This window comes from Ranitomeya variabilis, chromosome 3 (genome assembly GCF_051348905.1).
Source record: "Ranitomeya variabilis isolate aRanVar5 chromosome 3, aRanVar5.hap1, whole genome shotgun sequence".
NCBI lineage: Eukaryota > Metazoa > Chordata > Amphibia > Anura > Dendrobatidae > Ranitomeya > Ranitomeya variabilis.
In genome coordinates, this window is record NC_135234.1 from 160,127,357 (window position 1) to 160,153,507 (window position 26,151).

At 41.6% G+C, this 26,151-nt stretch overlaps 1 protein-coding gene across 1 annotated transcript in view; it reads right to left on the minus strand.

Annotated features, from left to right (window-relative positions):
* The window catches only part of TSPAN7 (tetraspanin 7), a 122,473-nt gene that overhangs the window by 1,158 nt on the left and 95,164 nt on the right, over nt 1–26,151 (minus strand). Inside the window, exons 3-7 of the mRNA XM_077294775.1 lie at nt 25,133–25,207; nt 23,261–23,356; nt 20,245–20,400; nt 19,684–19,767; nt 1,219–1,291 (exon numbers count right to left, since the gene is read on the minus strand). Of these exons, the coding sequence (XP_077150890.1) occupies nt 1,223–1,291; nt 19,684–19,767; nt 20,245–20,400; nt 23,261–23,356; nt 25,133–25,207 (480 nt within the window). The 3' untranslated portion in view covers nt 1,219–1,222. The remainder of the gene's footprint in view (nt 1–1,218; nt 1,292–19,683; nt 19,768–20,244; nt 20,401–23,260; nt 23,357–25,132; nt 25,208–26,151) is intronic.

Genomic DNA, 26,151 nt, shown 5'->3' on the forward strand with positions numbered 1-26,151 from the left:
GCCATGCAAGCTTTGTGGGCTGTGTGTGGAAGGAGATATTTCCTCCTAGACATAAGCATCCAATGAAGCCTGCAGTATTTTGTTTCTGTTGAATTAGCATAAAATCTGCCTGAAAAACCCCCCCTCAGAACGCCTTTGCCTCAGGTACAGTAGAGGCCCCTGTATCTGCATGTCCTGTGCCCCTTATCGGGAGCCATGGTCACATCCACGCTCCCGCGCACTATGGACCTGATGGCCGGGTCACGTGGATGCGCAGTGGCTGGCGGGGCACGTGTGTGCCGATATAAATTAGTCCCATTGGCTGGTTGTCGGTCACAATGGCTTCCCATGTGACCTATTATTCTGATTCCAAAAAAGTTCTGTCATGTAATACCATAAAATGTCCTCTTGAGAAAGCTGTATGCATTGACTACGCGAAACGCGCGACAGGGTGGTTGCTCTCTGTGTTTTGGTGACCACCCAAGCCTCTTTTCTCCTTGTGTGGGTATAAAGGCTTCTATCATTAACATGTTGATCAAGTCTGAATGGATTTAAACTATATATTGGAAAGGTTTGACTTACTCCTCTGGATATCGCATGGGATGTGTCCATTTTATGTGATGCGGAGTTAATCTTAACATATTATACTTATTGAGTAGACAATACCCAGATATTTTAGATGCTTCTTAAGACATACCAGGGAAGCCATCTTTTTTGCCCACTATTTACATTTGTATGGTTATATTTGAAATATTCTTCTGTGGCTTGTATCACTTGTTGTCTGTCTTTTCTATCTTTTTAAATATTTAAAAAAAAAATTCTTTGATATTCAATAAAATTTACCAATTTTGAAACATGCATACTCTGTATTCTAAGAGTGACACTGTGCAGGGGACAAGTATAAAAGGGCCGCACTTGTTATGGGTCAAATACCCCTTTTGGACTGAGTGCACCACTGGAAAAATTAAAAGTAAATTATAAACTTGTATATTTTCCCTATGTTTGGCAATCAAGCAATAATGTTGTATGTAGAAAATTACATTAACTCTATTTTCTATTTTATAGATGAAAAAAGCAAGCGCGCATGAGCAATATATGCAAGTGCCTCACTCGCACCAATAAGGCAGACTGATTAGTTTTAAATCACAGCAATTTTAAATCAAATACAATTCAGGGCTTGTAAGTGACGGAGGGTGCCGGAGCCTCATGCTAGACAGAAAGAAAAAGGTGCAAATTTACCATGTTACACCATCTCGTATTGATTTGCAGTGATGAACCGGGAAAGACAGCACGCCAACAGCATTCCAATCAGCTGCAAGACAAAAGCATAATCCATACATTAGGCGGCAATCATGAACCACTTTATCTTAATAAATGACATCTAGCTTTCAGTGCACGAATTATTGTTTACAACAGTAATACATGTAAAACTGCTTATTAGTGGAAAACCCCGTAACATGTATTTTATCTAGCATCCAATAAGTCATTTCCACATATTCCAGATTGTCGGAGGAACATAGTTAAAGACAGTCTAACGAATTTGAATGAGGCATCAGTTGAGCACGTGTGATGCCACTCTACTCATAGATTGTGGCACTGACGGAAACCACTGAGCACAATGACCAGATCTCCACTAATCTAACATGGATAAGCCATTGTCGTTTTAGGCCAGGTGCTGACGAGTCTATGAAAATTCGCCTGTTTTTATCCAGAAAAATGGCCGATTCTCTTCCATATGTCATCTGTGTGACCGTATTTTACATTCATGTTACATGTTTTTATACATCAAAACGTAAAAAAAAAAAGTACATGACCAAATACAATCGCCTACGTCAATTGTAATAAAGCAGTAAAAAAACGGATATAAAATGGTTTGTGTTTTTGGGCTTCGATTTTTTTTTTTGTTATATTTTCAAGCACATATCTGATTTTAACATGGACATAGCATGTACGTAAAATACACCGAACCTGCCCATAGATCTTGAGTAAACCTTTAAAGGGGTTGTCTGGTATAAAATGAAAAGTCTGCAGTCACTCTGTGACTGCAGACTTATAAATCCTCCCCAGTGCACGCAGTGTGTGCTGTAAGGATTTGCCCGTTTCTAAGCCAGGAACAGCGGTGATGTATGCGTAATGCATATTCCTGAACAGAGCCCAACTAGTGGGTGCGACCTCGCTCCATAGCTTTGGATTGAGCGATGCCATACCCATTAGACAGGGTGCGGCCTTGCTCTATTCATGTGTATGGAGCAGGGCCGCACCCACTAGATGGGTTTTGTCTGGGAGTATGCATAACGCATACATCACTGCCATTCCTGGCTCATACACCGGCAAAACCTCACAGCACACTATAATAATAATTGTATTTATATAGCGCCACAGTGCACTACAGTGCCTTGCGAAAGTATTCGGCTCCCTGGAACTTTTTAACCTTTTCCCACATATCGTGCTTCAAATATAAAGATGCCAAATGTAAATTTTTGGTGAAGAATCAACAACAAGTGGAACACAATTGTGAAGTTGAATGAAATTTATTGGTTATTTTACATTTTTGTGGAAATTCAAAAACTGAAAAGTGGGGCGTGCAATATTATTCAGCCCTTTAACTTAATACTTTGTTGCGCTACCTTTTGCTGCGATTACAGATGCAAGTCGCTTGGGGTATGTTTCTATTTGTTTTGTACATCAAGAGACTGAAATACTTGCCCATTCTTCCTTGGCAAACAGCTTGAGCTCAGTGAGGTTTGATGGAGATCGTTTGTGAACAGCAGTTTTCCGCTCTTTCCACAGATTCTCGATTGGATTGAGGTCTGGACTTTGACTTGGCCATTCTAACACCTGGATACATTTATTTGTGAACCATTCCATTGTAGATTTTGCTTTAGGTTTGGGATCATTGTCTTGTTGGAAGTCAAATCTCCGTCACAGTCTCAGGTCTTTTGCAGACTCCAACAGGTTTTCTTCAAGAATGGTCCTGGATTTGGCTCTGTCCATCTTCCCATCAATTTTAACTATCTTCCCTGTCCCTGCTGAAGAAAAGCAGGCCCAAACCATGATGCTGCCACCACCATGTTTGACAGTGGGGATGGTGTGTCCAGGGTGATGAGCTGTTTGGCATTGTTGCCAAAAAGTTCGATTTTGGTTTCATGTGACCAGAGAACCTTCTTCCACATGTTTGGCGTGTCTCCCAGGTGGTTTGCTGCAAACACTAAACAACACTTTTTATGGATATCTTTGAGAAATGGCTTTCTTCTTGCCACTCTTCCATAAAGGCCAGATTTGTGCAGTGTACGACTGATTGTTGTCCTATGGACAGACTGTCCCACCTCAGCTGTAGATCTCTTCAGTTCATCCAGCATGATCATGGGCCTCTTGGCTGCATCTCTGATCAGTCTTCTCCTTGTTTGAGATGAAAGTTTAGAGGGACGGCTGGGTCTTGGTAGATTTGCAGTGGTACGGTACTCCTTCCATTTCAATATGATCGCTTGCACAGTGCTCCTTGGGATGTTTAAAGTTTTGGAAATTATTTTGTATCCAAATCCGGCTTTAAACTTCTCCACAACAGTATCCCGGACCTGCCTGTTGTGTTCCTTGGTCTTCATGATGCTCTCTGTGCTTCAAACAGAACCCTGAGACTATCACAGAGCAGGTGCATTTATACGGAGACTTGATTACACACAGGTGGATTATATTTATCATCATTAGGCATTTAGGACAACATTGGATCATTCAGAGATCCACAATGAACTTCTGGAGTGAGTTGGCTGCACTGAAAGTAAAGGGGCCGAATAATATTGCATGCCCCACTTTCAGTTTTTGAATTTTCCAAAAAAATGTAAAATAACCAATACATTTCGTTCAACTTCACAATTGTGTTCCACTTGTTGTTGATTCTTCACCAAAAATTTACATTTGGTATCTTTATGTTTGAAGCACGATATGTGGGAAAAGGCTGAAAAGTTCCAGGTAGCCGAATACTTTCGCAAGGCACTGCATGAATGCACTGGGGAACATTCATAAGTCTGTAGTCACACATTTTAGAAAAAAAGATTTTCTATTGGGTTTAGGTCTGTAGACTGGCTACGCCAGTCCAGGACCTTGAAATGTTTCTTATGGACACAGTGGACCTACATACACCAAGTACCAATACAGTACCTGGTTTAAAAACAACAGTATCACATGCTTGATTGGCCAGCAAACTCGTCTGACCTTAACCCCATAGAGAATCTATGGGGTATTGTCAAGAGGAAGAGGAGAGACACCAGACCAAACAATGCAGATGAGCTGAAGGCTGCTATCAAAGCAACCTGGGCTTCCATAACACCTCTGAGGTGCCACAGACTGATCACCTCCATGCCACGCCGCATTGATGCAAAAGGAGCCCTGACCAAGTATTGGATGCATTTACTGAACATACATAGATTTTTCTGTATTTTCATGACTATGAACATTGTAAATTCACACTGAAGGCATCAAAACTATGAATTAACACATGTGGAATTATATACTTAATAAAAAAGTGTGAAACAACTGAAAATATGTCTTATATTCTAGGTTCTTCAAAGTAGCCACCTTTTGCTTTGATGACTGCTTTGCACAAATTTTTCCAATTTTCTACATCAGTAATGCAATTTAAAATTTCATATATATTCATGTTCGTATGCTAAAGCGCTACAAATGGCTACTTTATTTGTTGGTTATGACAGGTTAGCCTACTGCCCAATCAGGGCTGGCATTGCTGTCTCCGCCTTTCGAGAAATAGAACATCAAGTGGAAGTGAGAGAGCACCAGCAGCCCTGACGTCCTCTTGATGTTCAACTTGTCCAAAGGTGGGGACAGTGACATCGGCGCTGATTGGGCGCCAGGCTCATGTGTCAGAACAAGTGCATGAGTACCCTGGAAACGTGAGTGCCGACACAGGTAGCGAGTATAACCTTTTTTATTTTTATCAGGTCCAAGCAGCAGATCTTGAGATGGAAATCATAATATAAATGTAATTATTGTTTCTTCAACCAATGCAATTTACAAGAAAAAACAAACAAAAACAAAATACTTTAAAGTACTACTACAAAAAGGATATAAAAAATTTATATCGTTACGTGATACCCCATATTAACACCTATTCTCATGAAAGTGGTGGGCTATAGAAGATGAGCAGTCATACCACCAATTAAAGGAGAGACTACTTCCATGACTATGGGTTTTACTTCAAAACATGTTAGCACACATAAAAAAGATACTTTTCTAAATATAAATGTAAGAAATACATGTATTTTTGTTTGGCATAGACTATGCAGGAAATATAATTCCACACAGGAGTTGGGTTCCAACATCTGGGCAAGAGCTCTCGTCATACCCAATGCTGCTCCCAGAATCTTCCTGGCAGTATATATCTTCAGATTAATTTTTTTTCCCACAATCTTTTATGTATACTGCTCACATGTATTTTTTGCAAAGAATGAGATTAAATTCTACGACTGTAGTATATAATCAGTATGACCGAGAAAAAAAATTCAAAGCAAATCTTTATTCTGTTACACCAGATGGAACTAATTTCCACTGGTCGGAACTAATCGATTTTTATTACATGCACAGAACATTAATCCCTAAGGATTGACTTTTCAGGTCACATCAAACAAGTTTTGTGCATGGCCACTTAAACAGAGATCAGGAGGTTTTGGAGAATTTTCCTGACATTTTGTAATTGCATCCTACTTTATCAACGTTAAAAACTGCGGAATTTTTCTTAGTATATACCCGAAATCGTATGGACCCTTTTATTCTAAAGATTCATACATGAGGGAAACTTGAGAAAACCTAACAGAGAAGCCATAAAAACATCTGCGGTAGCCTCAAGGAGGGGGGGTTTGTGAAACATCTGGCATTACTACAATCGGACATTATTACACATTCTGAACCTTTATGTATGGATAAGATTTCAAGATGTAAATCATTTCAAAGAAATTCAGTTTTAACAGGTCACTTCCAGACCAAATAACGAGCGGCTTTTTTCAGCTCCGGGAGTAGGAATAAAAAAGCAAAGGAAATATCATTATAAATAAATTCCTAAACATTTTTAATTAGCAAATCACAATTGTTTTTTCTATGAAAGTAATCATAGAATTAAAATTACTTTCTTTATGCTGTCCTAGACAGTTGCCCGAGAGTGTGTGCAGTTGGAGCTCCACTTTGACTTGAAGATACACATTTATTGTTATTCATAAAAGACAGACAGACAAGGTAAACAGCAGTGTGAGCAGCCTCTACTTACCTCAGCACCACTGGTATCTTTAGTATTAGACCAGACAGACAGGGTGAACAGCAGTGTGAACAGCCTCTACTTACCTCAGCACCACTGGTATCTTTAGTGTTAGATCAGACAGACAGGGTGAACAGCAGTGTGAGCAGCCTCTACTTACCTCAGCACCACTGGTATCTTTAGTGTTAGATCAGACAGACAGGGTGGACAGCATTGTGAGCAGCCTCTTCTTACCCCCCCCCCCCACGCCAAAATATTTTCCTCCCAAATTCATATTTTCCCTATTCATTTTGCACACTATAGCTTTATTGCAAAGTTGTATAGTGTGACCTCAGTTGAATAACTATCCGGTGCCCCATCCTGGGATATATTTGTCCCCTGTACTACCATTGTTATGTAATGTATAAAAGAAAATAAACCATTATACTCATCAGGGGTTAACATAGACGTCATGGGGATCCATATAAGAAGTATAATGCACCCCCATAGTCCTCCTTATAGTATAATACACTCCCCATAGTCCTCCTTATAGTATAATACACTCCCCATAGTCCTCCATATAGTATTGTACACTCCTCAGTCCTCCATATAGTATAATACACTCCTCAGTCCTCCATATAGTATAATACACTCCTCAGTCCTCCATATAGTATAATACACTGCTCATAGTGCTCCATATAGTATAATGCACCCCTCATAGTCCTCCATACAGTGTAATACACTCCTCAGTCCTCCATTTAGTATTATACACTCCACAGTCCTCCATATATTAAAATACACCGCTCAGTCCTCCATATAGTATAATACACTCCTCATAGTGCTCCATATAGTATAATGCACCGCCATCGTCATCCATGTCGCACAATTCACTTCCCACAGTATAATGCACCCCATAGTTCTTCATATAGTATAATATATTCCCCATAGTCCTCGATTCAGTATAATGCAGTCCACACATAGTATAATGCAGCCACCCCACAGAGTATACTGCAGCCCTGCCATACAATTCAATTTAACCCCCATAGAATATAATGCAGCCCCCCTCATAGTATAATGCAGCCCCTCCATACAGGGGCAGTGAGAAAGACACGAGCAAATGGTGAGGAGGGGGCAGGGGTGAGGGCACAAGGGGGCTAGGGGAGACAGGCACAAGGGGACACATGGGGGCTAGGAGGCAGGGGAGATGGTTACAAGGGGACTAGTGGGCAAGGGAGACTGACACAAGGGGCACACGGGGACTAGTGGACAAGGGAGACTGGCACAAGGGGACACAGGGACTAGTGGGCAAGGGAGACTGATACAAGGGGACACACGGGGACAAGCACAAGGGGACAAGGGAGACAGGCACAAGGGGACACACAGGGACTAGTGGGCAAGAGAGACTGACAAGGGGACACACGGGGACAAGGGATACAAGCACAAGGAGACACACAGGGACAAGTGGGAAAGGGAGACTGACAAGCACAAGGGGACAAACGAGACAGTCACATGGGGACACACAGGGAATAATGGGCAAGGGAGACTGGCACACGGGGACAAGGGACACAAGCATAAGGGGACAAGGGAGACAGGCTCAAGGGGACACACGGGCCCCTGACGTGCCAGAGCCGCTTGCAGCGGCGACCGTGGTAGTTACGCCCCTGCCTCACTCACACACACACACACACAATACAGATATCACACACATACTACAGATATCACACACACACACACTACAGATATCAGACACACACACACCAGATACCAGCTCATATACACATCTCACACTCTAGTCTCTGGTACAGGGGAGGCTGATATAAACCTGCAGCTCCTCAGCTTCTCCTGCTTACAGCAGCTCTGTCCCGCACCTCCCCCTGCTGTCGCCTTCTGTCCCGGGGCTGCAGAGCAGGAGAAGCTGTCTCACCGTGCTGACTGGAGCTGCTTCCCATCTCTCATATACCCTGGCTGCCCCCTCCCCCTAGATACGCCTCGGACTGTTGCCGTGCAGGAGGAATCTCTTGCACTGCAACATGGTGTTGGGTGCCTCTGACCCAGAGGTGTATCTAGCCTTTCCTGCACCCGGGGCAAAGGATCAGTTTGCCCCCCCAAAAAACCTCCCCCATTTGAACCTTAACTCTACTGAAACTGTATGACCAAGCCAAGGTACATTCCTGAATCTGTGACATAAATTCCCCTTAAAATTCTTAAATATTTTATTAGAGTATATAATAAAAATACCACTTCCCAGTGTAAAACAGAAAAAAGGAAAAATGTTGCAAAAAAAGACTCAAAAAAAAAAAAACTCTACTACTAGGTGCACCTACCCTAGTAATATCCCTTCACTCTCCTGCTATCCCTGCCTGGCAGTGGAGGTTGGCACCCTGATAGAGTATTTGGCGCCCCCACTCCGCGGCGGCTGTGACCTGCTGACCCTATAATATATCTAGCCAGCTGCAGGTAAGAAAACAATAAGCAAATAAAAGTGATGAAGAAAGCAGGAGTGAAACAAATTAGGTGCACACTAGGAGAAAAAAGCTATCAATCCTTCATATCAAACAGCCCCACTCAGGACAAGAACACTAAGGATGTAAGGCCAAACTGGCTAATAAACATTAGGTACTAGTCCTCCGCACCATCCAACAAGCACATATAGGATGGTGTATACAAAGGTAGTGGGTAAATTGAAGGATAATTAAATATAGTTTAAATGACCTGGTTAGGTCCAAATGGAAAACTGTACATGCCCACGCTAGCTGACATATATTATTTAATACTACTCAAAGTAATTGCATGTAGAGATAAATACATAATATTACAGGGGCGCCTGCATTGAAGAACAACAGATAGGTGCCGCAGGCAGTATTAGCAGGTAGTCAGCATCTACGTTTAGACACAGTACAGTGGACCCATACACATAATTGATACACAAGACAGCCAAGAAAGATAAAGGTGTTGTCCCCAAAACAGGACACTTAGCTGTCAGTGGAACGCCCCGACGCGTTTCCCCGTCATACGGTTCCTCAGGGGGCAAAGAATGGATACAAGACAACCGGAGGTCAATGATGCAGGTGCCCTGATAACGGTCTGTCCCGTTATCAGGGCACCTGCATCATTGACCTCCGGTTGTCTTGTATCCATTCTTTGCCCCCTGAGGAACCGTATGACGGGGAAACGCGTCGGGGCGTTCCACTGACAGCTAAGTGTCCTGTTTTGGGGACAACACCTTTATCTTTCTTGGCTGTCTTGTGTATCAATTATGTGTATGGGTCCACTGTACTGTGTCTAAACGTAGATGCTGACTACCTGCTAATACTGCCTGCGGCACCTATCTGTTGTTCTTCAATGCAGGCGCCCCTGTAATATTATGTATTTATCTCTACATGCAATTACTTTGAGTAGTATTAAATAATATATGTCAGCTAGCGTGGGCATGTACAGTTTTCCATTTGGACCTAACCAGGTCATTTAAACTATATTTAATTATCCTTCAATTTACCCACTACCTTTGTATACACCATCCTATATGTGCTTGTTGGATGGTGCGGAGGACTAGTACCTAATGTTTATTAGCCAGTTTGGCCTTACATCCTTAGTGTTCTTGTCCTGAGTGGGGCTGTTTGATATGAAGGATTGATAGCTTTTTTCTCCTAGTGTGCACCTAATTTGTTTCACTCCTGCTTTCTTCATCACTTTTATTTGCTTATTGTTTTCTTACCTGCAGCTGGCTAGATATATTATAGGGTCAGCAGGTCACAGCCGCCGCGGAGTGGGGGCGCCAAATACTCTATCAGGGTGCCAACCTCCACTGCCAGGCAGGGATAGCAGGAGAGTGAAGGGATATTACTAGGGTAGGTGCACCTAGTAGTAGAGTTTTTTTTTTTTTGAGTCTTTTTTTGCAACATTTTTCCTTTTTTCTGTTTTACACTGGGAAGTGGTATTTTTATTATATACTCTAATAAAATATTTAAGAATTTTAAGGGGAATTTATGTCACATGTTCATTTTGATTTCCCTTGTGTATAAAAATTGTTTTTCTTTATGCTTTACATTCCTGAATCCCCATAATGTTAAAATAGACACCAATACAAGTAAAATTAATTGAGACATCAGTAGGTTAAGTGTTTTTGAATATCCATATTGAATCAGGAGCCCCATATAATGCTCCATACAGTTCATGATGGGCCCATAACATGCTCCATATTAAAATATGCCCCATATAATGCTGCATAAAGGTTAATAATGGCCCCATAAGATGCTCCATAGACACATTTGCTCAATATAATGCTGCAGAAACGTTGATTATGGCCCCATAAGATGCTCCATATGGACACTTGCCCCATATAGTGCTGCACAAATGTTATGGCCCCATAGATGCTCCATACAGACACTTGCCCTATTATAGTGCTGCACAAATGTTATGGCCCCCATATAGTGCTGCACAAACGTTATGGCCCCATATAGTGCTGCACAAACGTTATGGCCCCCATATAGTGCTGCACAAATGTTATGGCCCACACAAATGTTACGGCCCCCATATAGTGCTGCACAAACGTTATGGCCCCATATAGTGCTGCACAAACGTTATGGCCCCCATATAGTGCTGCACAAACGTTATGGCCCCCATATAGTGCTGCACAAACGTTATGGCCCCCATATAGTGCTGCACAAACGTTATGGCCCCCATATAGTGCTGCACAAATGTTGTGGCCCACACAAATGTTATGGCCCCCATATAGTGCTGCACAAATGTTAAGGCCCCATAGATGCTCCATACAGACACTTGCCCTATTATAGTGCTGCACAAATGTTATGGCCCCCATATAGTGCTGCACAAACGTTATGGCCCCATATAGTGCTGCACAAACGTTATTGCCCCCATATAGTGCTGCACAAACATTATGGCCCCCATATAGTGCTGCACAAACGTTATGGCCCCCATATAGTGCTGCACAAACGTTATGGCCCCCATATAGTGCTGCACAAACGTTATGGCCCCCATATAGTGCTGCACAAACGTTATGGCCCCCATATAGTGCTGCACAAACGTTATGGCCCCCATATAGTGCTGCACAAACATTATGGCCCCCATATAGTGCTGCACAAACATTATGGCCCCATACAGACACTGGCCCCATATGCTGTTGCTGCGATAAAAAAAATAAATAAAATCACATACTCACCTCTCCGTCGCACAGGCCCCCGGCACTTTCAATATTCACCGCTCCTCGTTCCATTCGCCGCTCCATTTTCCGCCTCCTCTGCACTGACTGTCAGGCAGAGGGCGCGCACTAACTACGTCATCGCACCCTCTAACCTCAGCGTCACAGCAAAAGACGGAGCGGTGGCTGGAATGAGGAGCAGGTGAATATCGCCTTTATACTCACTTGCTCCTGGCGCGGTGCAGTCCCCGCTTCCCCGGCGCTGCTTCTTCCTGTACTGAGCGGTCACCGTTACCGCTCATTACAGTAATGAATATGCGGCTCCACCCCTATGGGAGGTGGAGCCGCATATTTATTACTGTAATGAGCGGTACCATGTGACCGCTCAGTACAGGAAGAAGCCGGGGTGCCGGGCAGCCAGGGACCTGCAGGGACTGCGCCAGGAGTAGGTGAATATTATTAGACAGTCCCCGCTCCCTGGCCCTGCCAACCCCCTCCTTGGACCGCCGCATCATCAGGCGGCCCGCTGGCGCCCCCCTGTCAGCTGCGCCCGGGGCACATGCCCCGGCTGCCCCCGGATACGCCACTGCTCTGACCTGCCGGGCCCCTGACCTGCCGGGTCCGGTCGCAGCGGCGACCGCGGTAGTTACGCCCCTGTCTAGTACCCCTTTGCCATGTTTTTTGGGAGTCGTATAGGCATAGGCAGCGACTTCGATGACAAAACTCTCAACATACTGGTGAGCTTTTTCATTCCAGTCACTGCCAATGAGTAGCAGATGACAAATCAACAAACTAAAGTTTTTACTACTTTTTTATCCTTAATTAGGATTAGAATTAGGAATTCATTTAAAGTTAGGATAAGGGCTAAAAGGTAGGATTAGGGCTAAGGTAATTAAATAATTAATTATATAAGAAAAAGACAAATGTAATACAAAAATAAGCAAAAACTTAAAAATTACAATTAAAAAAATATATGTCCAACGGTCCACGGGTTACTGGACCCCAGCTACTTGCCTTGCCACTGTAAATCCACGCTACACCACTGGTTGAATGAAGTTGGCATAAAATGACTTTGGAGGTCAGCCAACTGATTGTAAATAAAATGGCATGGATTTTGTCAACTACAAACAATAGAAGCATTGTTTTCTCTACACACTAGCGTCACACTCACTAATCCAGGCTTGCATGCATGTAGGAGAATTTTTGAGATTTTAATTGGCTATTAGTGATGAGCGAGTATACTTATTTCTTGGGTTTTCCCTAGCATGCTCGGGTGATCTCCGAGTATTTGTAAGTGCACGGAGATTTAGTTTTTGTTGCCTCAGCAGCATGATTTGCAGCGGATAGACAGCTTGAATACATGTGGGGATTCCCTAGCAACCAGGAGATCCCCACATGTAATCAGGCTGACTAGCAGCCGTAAATCATGCAGCTGAGTCAACAAAAATGAAATCTCCGAGCAGTTACAAATACTCGGAGATCACCCGAGCAACGAGTATACTCGCTCATCACTATTGGCTATACTAAAAACGTTAATGTCTAATGTGAGTAAGGTGAATTAAGGAGATTAATCAAGATTTAGTTCTTTCTTTGCAATTCTTTAGCCTTCCCCAATGATAAATATAAGCAGAGTTGTCAGGCAGCGGTATACCTGGCTCCGACTACTGAACTACTACTGGGTAGCCTCAACAATCCAGAGACTATATGAGCTGCAGTGCCGATTTAGTGCCGTGGCCTCCTGACAGGTTTTCCTGTTTTATTGTAACATCACTGCATTAAAGAGAAGGATAGCATCAGGGGTGTCACTGTGCAGGTAAAACTGTATAGGTGTTGCAGTGTTCTAGCTAGGTCTGTGGGCCCTTTAATCAGAGAGATATATATATATATATATATGTTATAGGGGTCCTCAAAGTTGGATGTCCAGCAAGTGATTGTCTATCCTGGATAATTGTAATCACTTTCTATGATGAAAAGACCTGTCTGATAATTAAATTGTCCAAATGTCTATGACCAAAAAAGAAAATTTTGCTGCAAAGTCCGTCCCTAATTCAACATCAGAGGAACATGTTACCAGACAGTATATTAAACCTAGGATATAACAGGATGGAGTTGCTGTTTCCAGACGTCCATATTGTGCCTGGTAATGGGGAGTCGATTATTCAGCTGACAGCTGCCCAATTCCAATGATGAGCTTTAGGTAAATGGTGATATGGACCTAAACAGCGTTGACACCGTGATTTACAGATAAGGCTTCCATATCTTCATACCGCGTGATGAATTGCTGACATTACCACCTATATGGTGTTGGTGCTAAATTATTCTCTTAGCATACTGCCATGAAATGCAGGTGAAGTGACAAGTAGTTGTGGTTCACTATCATGATAACCAAATTTAACCTCAAGATAGTATCTATATTATAACCACAAACAGAACCATACTGTTCTGTAAGAATTCACAAGAGTTCCTACTAGATATCGTTGCCTTCAGCGTAACGTGGCGATGGCTGGGGCAAAGTGGTGACATGTGCTGCGCGACAGTAATTCTTGAACATGTCATGTGATCAAAAACATTTGCGCAACTTGTCACATGGGACTTATATTGGCTTAATGGCAAGTGAGTCACATATAATTTGCGATCAGTTACAGAAAATGTAACACATTTGGAAATATTTGCGACGGTTTTGCAGCAGGTCGCAATTCGTCACTATAGGAAATAATTGCATGTGATGAAGCAATTCGACACCGAGATTTCTATATAGAGAGACAGGTGTCACCAGCTTTAATGTGGGACATGGATCTCCTCTGGTATCTGCAGTCTTATAATATGGATTTTTGTTGGACTCTTGATAATTTTGAGATCTGTAAATATGGGTCTATCAGCTGTTCTTATTCATGGTAATTGCATATAATGATTTTATCTGATCACTATTACAAGGATTCAACATATAAACCTCAACCCCTTGTAACTGCATTGAAACACTAGATTAAGACAGAAATTGGCCATAGAGTTGACTCGCAACCTGAGGGTTAATTGCTAGTTGAGATCCAGCTCTGTGAAATGCGCTGGCCAGGAAGATCTGATCGACCATGGAAGAAGATGTAGGATTTCACTCCTAAGTAACTGCCACAGTGGTCTATCTAAAGTCTGTTTTACAATTATGGAGCGGAACAAAGGTCGTTTCCACTCCGGTTACAGGTAATGTGGACACCACAGGTCACCCACTCTGCCTGCCCGTGGATCAATGCTGCCTGCAATGATGAAGCACATTGTCTTCTTCACTTCAATATTTTTTTACTGGATTATTCCGGCTCTGTACAGAGGCCCAGCACAAAGCAAACTGCTGCCCCTGCACTGTGGTCGGTGTAGCCTTGGGTATTATTAACCCTTTGTTGTCTAGTATTTGTATCATGTCTCAAGAGAAATACAAAAAAGGATTCCAAAGGAGCCCTTTCATGATATCCCAACAGTATGGCTTGGTGAAAACAAACAAAAACACGGCCTAGCTATTAGTGGCACTTCCACAATTGAATGCATAACTACAAATATACAGGAGCAGATGCCAAGAATTTAAGAAAGTACATAAATCTTTACTGAACAGAAATATTACATAAAATAAAAAGAAAAATAAACAATTCAATGGGAGACAAGTTACAAAATGGATCTGCAAACACAGGGTAGTTATATAATGTCCTGGATATCACCCTTGAAAGCAATTAAAAAATATATATTTTTTTAAAAGAATGAAAAAGGTGATGAAAAAAATGAGCAAAAAGAATTTTGTGAACAAAATAATATATAAATGCGCAAGAAAAAAAATATAATATACATATATACAGTATATACACACACACACACGTATATCAAAAAATAAGGGGAACACTAAGGCTATGTGCACACGTTCCGTTTTTTTCGCGATAAAAACTCATTAAAAACGCATACATTATGCATTCTATCATTTAGAATGCATTCTGTATGTTTTGTGCATATGGTGCGTGTTTTTCTGCGAAAAAAAATGCATTGCGGTAAAAAAAGCAGCATGTTCATTAATTATGCAGATTTTCCGCGTTTTTCCCACGATTCTATGCATTTGGAAAAAAAACGCACAAAAAAAGCATCGAAAACTCTGTAAAAATGCGGTAAAAACGCATGCGGATTTCTGGCAGAAATGTCCGGTTTTTGTCAGGAAAATTTCTGCCAGAAATCCTGACGTGTGCACATAGCCTAAGATCACACATCATAGATATCACTGAATTAAATATTCCAGTTGTTAATATTTACTCATTATATAGTGGAATGTGTTGAGAACAATAAAACCTAAAAATTATCAACGTAAATCACAACTAATATCCCACGGAGGTCTGGAGTTGGAATGATGCTCAAAATCAAAGTGGAAAATGAAGTTACAGGCTGATCCAACTTTAGTGGAAATGCCTCAAGACAAGGAAATGATGCACAGTAGTGTGTGTGGCCTCCACATGCCTGTATGACCTCCCTACAACGCTGGGCATGCTCCTGATGAAGCGGCAGATGCTCCTGATGAGGCGGCAGATGGTCTTCTGAGGGATCTCCTCTCTGACCTGGACTAAAGCATCTGCCAACTCCTGGACAGTCTGTCGTGCAACGTAACGTTGGTGGATGGTGCGAGACATGATGTCCCAGATGTGTTCAATCGGATTCAGGTCTGGGGAACAGGCGGGCCAGTCCATAGCTTCAATGCCTTCATCTTGCAGGAACTGCTCACACAGTCCAGCCACATGAGGTCTGGCACTGTCCTGCATTAGGAGGAACCCAGGGCCAACCGCACCAGCATATGGTCTCACAAGGGGTCTGAGGATCTCATCTCGGTACCTAATGGCAGTCAAGCTACCTCTGGCGAGCACATGGAGGGCTGTGCAGCCCTTCAAATAAGTGCCACCCCACACCATTACGGACCCACTGCCTAACCAATCATGCTGAAGGATGTTGCAGGCAGCAGATCGCTCTCCACGGCGTCTCCAGACTCTGTCACATGTGCTCAGTGTGAACCTGCTTTCATCTGTGAAGAGCACAGGGCGCCCAGTGGCCAATTTTCTAATCCTGGTGTTCTGTGTCAAATGGCAAGCGTCCTGCACGGTGTTGGGCTGTGAGCACAACCCCTATCTGTGGATGTTGGGCACTCAGACCATCCTCATGGAGTCGGTTTCTAACCGTTTGTGCAGACAAATGAACATTTGTGGCCTGCTGGAGGTCATTTTGCAGGGTTCTGGCAGTGCTCCTCCTGTTCCTCCTTGCATAAAGGCTGAGGTAGCAGTCCTGCTGCTGGGTTGTTGCCCTCCTACGGCCCCCTACACATCTCCTGGTGTACTGGCCTATCTCCTAGTAGCGCCTCCAGCCTCTGGACACTATGCTGACAGACATAGCAAACTTTCTTGCCACAGCTCGCATTGATGTGCCATCCTGGATGAGCTGCACTACCTGAGCCACTTTTGTGGGTTGAAGAGTCTGTCTCATGCTACCACGAATGTGAAAGCACAACCAACATTCAAAAGTGACAAAAACATGAGCCAGAAAGCATTGGTACTTGGATGTGGTCTGTGGTCCCCACGTGCAGAACCACTCCTTTGAGTGTGTCTTGATAATTGCCAATAATTTCCATCTGTTGTCTATTCCATTTGCACAACAGCATGTGAAATTGATTGTCAAACAGTGTTGCTTCCTAAGTGGACAGTTTCATTTTACAGAAGCTTGATTTACTTGGAGTTATATTCTGTTGTTTAAGTGTTCCCTTTATTTTTTGAGCAGTGTATACATACACACACACACACACACACACACACACACACACACACACACTTCCCTTATATGTATTTAACCCTTATTCATTAGACAAAAATACTTGTATGTTTTTAGACTCTCACAGAACGTATAAGAAGAGAAGCAATTTTCTAATACTAGTGAGTCTAAGTATAATTAGACCAATGTGATTATTTAGGCTGAATAAAATATTTTTGGGGGGGCCTAGTAGCAGTTTGAACAGCAGATAGTATATATCTAAATGGACACAAATTGAATGCACTAATGCAGAGGGTCCAATTAGAGAGGACACTAGTGTGAGATTCAACACCAGAAAGAAGAAAAATGGGTATTTAATCAGGACATATTCACTATCGCAGTTGGTGCTCATGAATTTGTTGTATAGAGCAACCTAATCCTCACTAAAAGTAATGCATACAGATGTTATATATCCAATATGTTTTTGAAGGTACAATTTACAAAGCTCAGAGATTCCAAATGAAGTTAATGGCAGTAAACTGTATCTGGGATGAGTCCCATGGTATTAGGAGTATACATAGTACTAAGGTGCATAGTGCCACTATGAGTGCTAGCCGGTTAGGTAGATGGTGAGGGAGAGAAGGGAGCTCTTAAAAACAAAAGGCATACATGACCTGGTTGCAGATAGGTGCCCCCTGCTTGGTGATGTGGCAGGTGAATTTAGGCAGATATCAAATTTAAAATGAACCTATTTCAGTGTGTTACCCATTTTTCCCAAATGAGTTGCTATACTGTCATAAAAGTATTTTGAGGATATACAAACATTTATTTTCCCAAGATGTCTGATCTTTTAGTAAGTCTATAGAATTAAAGTCATAATGGATGGATATCGTATACCAAATAAGAAAGCAAGGGGGAGCCAGGTGGGGCTTGCTAAGATGTTTCCGTAACTTGGTAAGCCCGAAATGGGGTGAACCACCTATGCCGGACGCCTCCAATTAGTTTGCTACTGGATGCATTCACGTCTGATAGATTTGCTTTCAGAATGGGGGTCAGGTCATGAACCCATTGAGCACATACTGCAAGATACCCTTTAATAGAAATCTAATTCAAGCCAAGAATAAAAGTAAAAACAGTGAAAATGTCCCAAATGAAAAGGAGAAAAAAAGGCCTGCTCTCAATCTTTTACACATATTAAGGAAGTTGCTTCTGCTTACATAAATAGCACATAAATCAATCCAGAGCTACATTTAAGATTGACAGTGAACCAATATTATTATGTACTAGAATGCCAGGATATATACAATGAAGACTCTGGGTGTTACTAGCTGGGGGGTCCTGGATTACTGATGCTGGCCAATCAGCGCTAATGAAACAAACCCTTTAACATGGAGAATGGCAACACCCAGATGCCGATGTTATTCATACATGTCAAGGTAACAGGGGCACAATGCAGAGTTAATAAATTAGAATATATCTAACTCTCTATATATATTCCAAAAGTATTCACTAAACCAGACACAACGTGTTCTCTTTAGGAACATCCTGTACAGATGTCTACGGTTCTCGCTGCACATAAAATGAATTTATTGGCTAAATGCAATTAAATACTAATGCTTTATACTTAATTAACAAGGACTCCAATTAATGCTAACAAGTGGAATCAAATTAAAGACAAACCTGCCTGCTAATACATCTCATTGCTCCTTCGTTTAAAGCCACAACATTTCTATTAGAGAGAAATATACTTATACTTTTTACTAGGGACCATTTTTATCTGTTTAAGTTAATAATTACACATAACGATAGGGCTGTACAGGCAATACGGTTGTGAGGGTCCCAAATTAGGGGCTCAAGTCTCCTGTGAGTTGCCAGCAGCCCTACACCCACCTGTTGCTAAATAATAGGGACAAAGTTGGAAATTATATTCTCTAATTGCAAATCATTTTATTTTTGATGTTGCACATTATTATGTCTGAGCTTCGGTTAACAGCATTTAGAGATACACTTTACAGCAGCCAATTGTCTGGGGATGTACATCGACCTCTAGGGAAGAGATTTCTAGGCACAGTGTGTGATCCATGCAGAGGTCACTGTGCATGGAGGGGATGAAGGGAGCGGTGACCATCACCTTTTGTGAATGGTGGATATTATATATATATATATATATATATATATATATATATATATATATATATATATATATATATATATATATATATACACACCTCTGTCACGTGCAGCGAGTAGAGATGACTACACCTCAGCTTCACCGAGCTTACTGCTCTGGGCTGACATTTTGTTCATATCCATAGTCTTACCTTTAATTTTGGTTTTCCGTAATAAAAAAAAAATGTGTCCGGCTGATTTTTACAATGTTGCTTAAAAAACAACCCAACAAATTGACAACTCTGCTACTATTACTATAAGAGGTTATCAGAATGTCACTTAAGGAGTATGTGAAGCTTTTTAAGAGAGATGGGGAGATGGTGGGGGGGACAAAGAGGTGAAATTGAAATTGCTCATGCTTGCTTGCTGTGAAATCAATCATTCCTACCTGTGAAAATGCAATTCCAAAAGCCACTCCAGCTATAATCCCCATATTAGTCTCCATGAAGTCAGTGACCAGTTCATAGCACCCCTAAAAGCACAAGAGATTTATTTAGAAATAACCGGGAATCTTTATTTATTATGTTCAAAAAAACCTTCTAAAATGAGAGAAGCAAAGAGGGCTTTAAAAGTTAAAGGGAACCTACCGAGTGAAAAAACGCTATTAACCTGAAGATATGGGATGAATCTGCAGGTTATAGCGTTCCGAACCTGCCCAACAAGGGCTCTTACACCCCCGCTGCAAGGAGGAACTTAACTTTATATCTCCCAGTATTACAGCCATCATCCCTTTTTTGATTGGGCAATCACCTTAGCATATTGGTACATCAAGATGCATTAACTGTTTATGTTCCCTTGAAGTACTAATATATTAAAAGGCAAGGTATATGGAGATTATAAAAAAAAAAAAAATACATGGGGTACTGAGCCACATTCTTGGATCTTTCTTTTCCCAACCTATATCCTGCTGATCGTGTAGGAAACCACATATTATACGAGGAGTACTCACCCTCTGGTAGACTTTTGTAGGAGCGATCGTCATGTTGCGCATATCTGCAGGATTGCAATCGCTCATGTTGGAGCAGCAGCTAGGTGGGATACCATTTTCATGAAAATAAATACTGATAGTCCAGTTGGTGTAGCTCTGAATTCCACAGCAACTCAACTGCAAAGAAAGAGACATATGAAGCCCATAGACACTAGGTCATCATAGTGATGAACAGGGGCATAATGATCACAGATTCAGAGGTCGCGGTTGGGCCCATGCAGGTGGGGGGCCCACCGATACCAGCACAAATTTCAACTAGATGTGCGTCCTTGGCCAGCAGCTGATGTGCACGTGACAGGGGGCGCATGGCAGTGACATCATGCGATCCCGACACTGAAGTGAGCTGCCGGCTTCAGAAGAGGATGCCACGAGGCGGGGGAGTGGAGGGAAGGTGAGTAGAATATATATTTTTTCCATGCATTAAAGGACAGCGGCAAAATGGGGGATATATATACCACAATGGAGCCAAAATGAGGGACATATAAACCAGGATGGGGGACATATATACTAGGATGGGCCGAGATGAGGGATATATACGAGGAAGAAAATCAAGATGGTGCAACTTGTACAGGCCCTTCTCAAAAAATTAGCATATAGTGTTAAATTTCATTATTTACCATAATGTAATGATTACAATTAAACTTTCATATATTATAGATTCATTATCCACCAACTGAAATTTGTCAGGTCTTTTATTGTTTTAATACTGATGATTTTGGCATACAACTCCTGATAACCCAAAAAACCTGTCTCAATAAATTAGCATATTTCACCCGACCAATCAAATAAAAGTGTTTTTTAATACCAAACAAAAAAAAACATCAAATAATAATGTTCAGTTATGCACTCAATACTTGGTCGGGAATCCTTTGGCAGAAATGACTGCTTCAATGCGGCGTGGCATGGAGGCAATCAGCCTGTGACACTGCTGAGATGTTATGGAGGCCCAGGATGCTTCAATAGCGGCCTTAAGCTCATCCAGAGTGTTGGGTCTTGCGTCTCTCAACTTTCTCTTCACAATATCCCACAGATTCTCTATGGGGTTCAGGTCAGGAGAGTTGGCTGGCCAATTGAGCACAGTAATACCATGGTCAGTAAACCATTTACCAGTGGTTTTGGCACTGTGAGCAGGTGCCAGGTCGTGCTGAAAAATGAAATCTTCATCTCCATAAAGCATTTCAGCCGATGGAAGCCTGAAGTGCTCCAAAATCTCCTGATAGCTAGCTGCATTGACCCTGCCCTTGATGAAACACAGTGGACCAACACCAGCAGCTGACATGGCACCCCACACCATCACTGACTGTGGGTACTTGACACTGGACTTCAGGCATTTTGGCATTTCCTTCTCCCCAGTCTTCCTCCAGACTCTGGCACCTTGATTTCCGAATGACATGCAAAATTTGCTTTCATCAGAAAAAAGTACTTGGGACCACTTAGCAACAGTCCAGTGCTGCTTCTCTGTAGCCCAGGTCAGGCGCTTCTGCCGCTGTTTATGGTTCAAAAGTGGCTTTACCTGGGGAATGCGGCACCTGTAGCCCATTTTCTGCACATGCCTGTGCACGGTGGCTCTGGATGTTTCCACACCAGACTCAGTCCACTGCTTCCTCAGGTTCCCCAAGGTCTGGAATCGGTCCTTCTCCACAATCTTCCTCAGGGTCCGGTCACCTCTTCTCGTTGTACAGCGTTTTCTGCCACATTGTTTCCTTCCAACAGACTTACCATTGAGGTGCCTTGATACAGCACTCTGGGAACAGCCTATTTGTTGAGAAATTTCTTTCTGGGTCTTACCCTCTTGCTTGAGGGTGTCAATGATGGCCTTCTTGACATCTGTCAGGTCGCTAGTCTTACCCATGATGGGGGTTTTGAGTAATGAACCAGGCAGGGAGTTTTTAAAAGCCTCAGGTATCTTTTGCATGTGTTTAGAGTTAATTAGTTGATTCAGAAGATTAGGGTAATAGGTCATTTAGAGAACCTTTTCTTGATATGCTAATTTATTGAGACAGGTTTTTTGGGTTATCAGGAGTTGTATGCCAAAATCATCAGTATTAAAACAATAAAAGACCTGACAAATTTCAGTTGGTGGATAATAAATCTATAATATATGAAAGTTTAATTGTAATCATTACATTATGGTAAATAATGAAATTTAACACTATATGCTAATTTTTTGAGAAGGACCTGTATGTCCTTGTAGGATTTAGAATGCTACGAGGGTGCACACATCTGACCAACATGCCGGGTGGTAGAGGGCAAGGTCTAAAATTTGCATCGAGGCCCCTCATACTCTAGTTATGCCACTGGTGATGAAAAGAGCTCACTACCACCGCAAATCCAGCTTACTGCTGTGCTTTAGAGGGGATCTAAAAAGACCATCAGAAAGCAAGGGACCCACAAACTGTGACAACTCCAAATAGACAATGTGGAGTCTGCTTGAAAGACATGTCTGCAGAAAGGCAAATGGGTCATAAAAGATTAATTTTCAAAGCAACATTAATAAAGTGCATATATTTAATACAGTAAGGGGATGCAATGTTCCAGTGACCCAAAAGTAGTTTTTCTATGGTAGTAAATATTTTTGTAGTAAAAAAAATAGCAAGTGGTAATTGTGTTTACTGTACTTTTCTAATGTACCAATCATTTTGGAACCATAATAACTATAAAAAAAAAAAAAAAAACATTACCCAGGGCAGAGTACTGACACAAACAAGGCTGTATAAAGTGCAAGAACGAAACGGTAATAATAATAATAATAATAATAGCTAAAATAAACAAACACATGTTGGTGGGTAAATCAACAGGGAAGCCCCCAAGAACACCAATCGCACATTTCACAAAGGCTTTTTTTTTTTTTATATATCCTTAATAACCAATCCACACTATCCCCAACTCAAATATGTAATACATTTTATATACTCCTTTGTCATTGATGCCCAAATATCCAGTCTCTCTGGAACGAACACTTATATATGGAACTTACGCTTTTTTGAACATCATCAACTGCGCGACTTCTTTCATCCTTGCCGTTGTAGTTCTGGATCGCTTCGGTGTAAGTTCTCAGGAAAGTGTCCTTGATCTTTAAAAAAGACAAAAGGTGTAAGAGTAAACATCAATTTAGATAACCTTGGTATAAACATTAACAGTGTTAATACGCTTTCACTAGCAAACAAAGGAAAATTAACAATCATTTAAGGGCTCTGCTCACACCCGCATTGTGGTTTCTGGCAGAACCACGATTCATTGCTGGACAATGGTGGCAGCTGACAGACCTCACTGACTCACAATGGGGTCATTTGGGTTCTACTGCAGTGTTTTCCGACAGTGCTGTGCACCGGCTCTAATGATTTGTCACTCCTGGCCATCTCACTACATCTAGTGCGGAGCGGTACTGTGCGATTCAAGAGTAACGCTAAGCAGTTTGCTTACTGTAGGTGGAAAAATGATATATACCATATACTACTGGTCATGTGAACGATCAAGGAATCGTCTATTTGGAACTGATCCAGTAATCAAGAAATGGATGAAAAACTGACGTCTAGTTATCGGATCAGTTTTCAATATTAAAAAAAGGATCCAACTGAAACCAAAAATGTTGCATCTGCATAATGTTTTTGTCAACACATTGCTGCTGGATCCGTTCTAACAACTGAACATGTTAACAAAGCCAAATGGCGACCAAACATGTTAAATCAATGTCTGCTGAGCCGGCCCTAAATTCAATGAGACCGGCCAACCTTATAATGTGACTCCTGATGTTCAGACTCTCCCAGATAGCAGATGTCAGGGGAAAGAACATTTATGCTTCTTAGATTTTTGGTCCCACAAGGATAAGAGATGGGCTGTGAGGCAGAGCGGCTTGCGCCCACCATCCTAATTAGTACACATGCACGCTCAGCCAGGTGCGCGTGTCCATAGCCGAGAGACGACCAGAGGTCCACTTGTGCAGCCGACAGTTATCCAAGACCCCCTAAGACTGCGCCACCAATTTGTGCCACTAATTACATGCCATCTCAATCCCAAGGAATTTGCAGATAACAACTAGTTCCGGGGAAATAATGAGGAGCATATTTCCTACTGTTAATAGCATTTTAGGAAGAAGATTCCCTTCACAATCGTTGGGAATATATTTTCTGTACAGTGCTGCAAAATATATATGGCCATTATATATTACAGATAGATAAAACTTCTGAACTACCATAACATACGCTGCCATATTGTCATATTTTCAAGCATTTCCTATAGTCTGTACATTGACTTTTTACTAGATTACAGTTTTCCAATCTTCTCAAACAAAAATTATCCAGAATTAATTTTCCCAGTGAGATAATCGTCTGCGTCCGCACTTACCAACAAGATTTCAAGGTAAAATAAGAGGGTTATACAGGCAACGAACATGGATTTACATCCTCGTAGCAGTGAAGAAATAAATTTACAACCATCGCCACCCTACGGCTGACCCAGGGAGATTTCTTTTTGCACTAGACATATGAAGAAAGCTGTATATGTCCTTGGCTAGTTCTCAGTGCCGTCAAATTTGTATGGAGCAGCGGGGCATGTGCCGAAGAGTACAGGGGGCACAAATCCTGCAATCAGACAATAGTTGGGGGTTCCAGCAGTTGGACCCACAATGATCTAACACATATCACCTATCCTTTACCAATTATTTCTTAGTTTTTTGCATGCAGTGAGAAGACTTTGGTGTCCTACCCCCGTAAAAAGGGTATTTAATATGGTTTTTATCCCATGGGCTGATAGGGAGAAGTTATATTTTTAATTGTAGGTGGAGTGCTTGCTTTAAAGTGGTGTAGATTGGGCGTAAATATACTTGCTGATAAAATTAATTTTCACTTACCTCATGTCGAAACACAAAACCTGAGATTCCGGCAATCAGTTCAGCCAGGAATACCAAGGATAAAAACATTGCATACTGCAAGAGAAAGACAAAGTTACAATGATTATCATACATCACGGATAACATCCATTAGAAATTTACAGACGTGGCCAATGATGAAAGCCACCAGGGATAGAGGATCCTGGAAGTGTGTCTGATGTGTTATATGTCTCATGGATGCTCCTAAAACTGGCTAAAAAAAGTCTCTACGTCAGAGAAAAAAAGGTCTAAAAATGGCCATAAACATAAGCTCAATGTCATAATATCACATTTTGGCAGGTCATCAACAGTCTAAAGTTGTAAAATTGTGTCATAGCTCTTCTCGCGTAGCTTGAATGCTGATTTTTTTTTACGCAGAAAATCTGCTGCATTGAAACTGTCCAAGATTTCATGAAACTCATCCCCTCTTTGCTTTGAAAGACCCTAATTCATGATGCGTTGCTTTTTTATAGGTTTCTATATGGAGGCTTGGAAAAAAAAAAATTGTAAAAAAAGGCATTTGCTTTTTTAGATGTAGAATCAAGATTTTGTGTAGTAAATGAAACAAACGCAAAATACTGCTTCAAATCAGCATCGGAAATGCATAAAATAAAAGGGGAAAATGCATAGAAAAAAACATCAATAATCAGAGAAGATTGTTTTTGTGTATTTTTGTAGAAAACATAAAATGCACATAAAAAGCAGCAGAAAGTAAGCAGCATTTATGCTACATGTGAACACAGCCTCAATGGAGTTCTCAATGTTCTGCAGGATCCGTCATATACGGTCATGGCCGAAAGTGTTGGCACCCTAGAAATTGTTCCATTTTTGTTCCAGAAAATTACACAAAAGAAATAAAAAATAGGTGTAAGGCAAATTGGACAAAATTTAAACACTAAACCCCAAAAAGAGGCCTTTCCAAAAACTGCGAGTAAACAAATTTGTTTCAAGCATGTGATGCTCTTTCAAACTCACCTATGACAAGTAACAGGAGTGAGCAA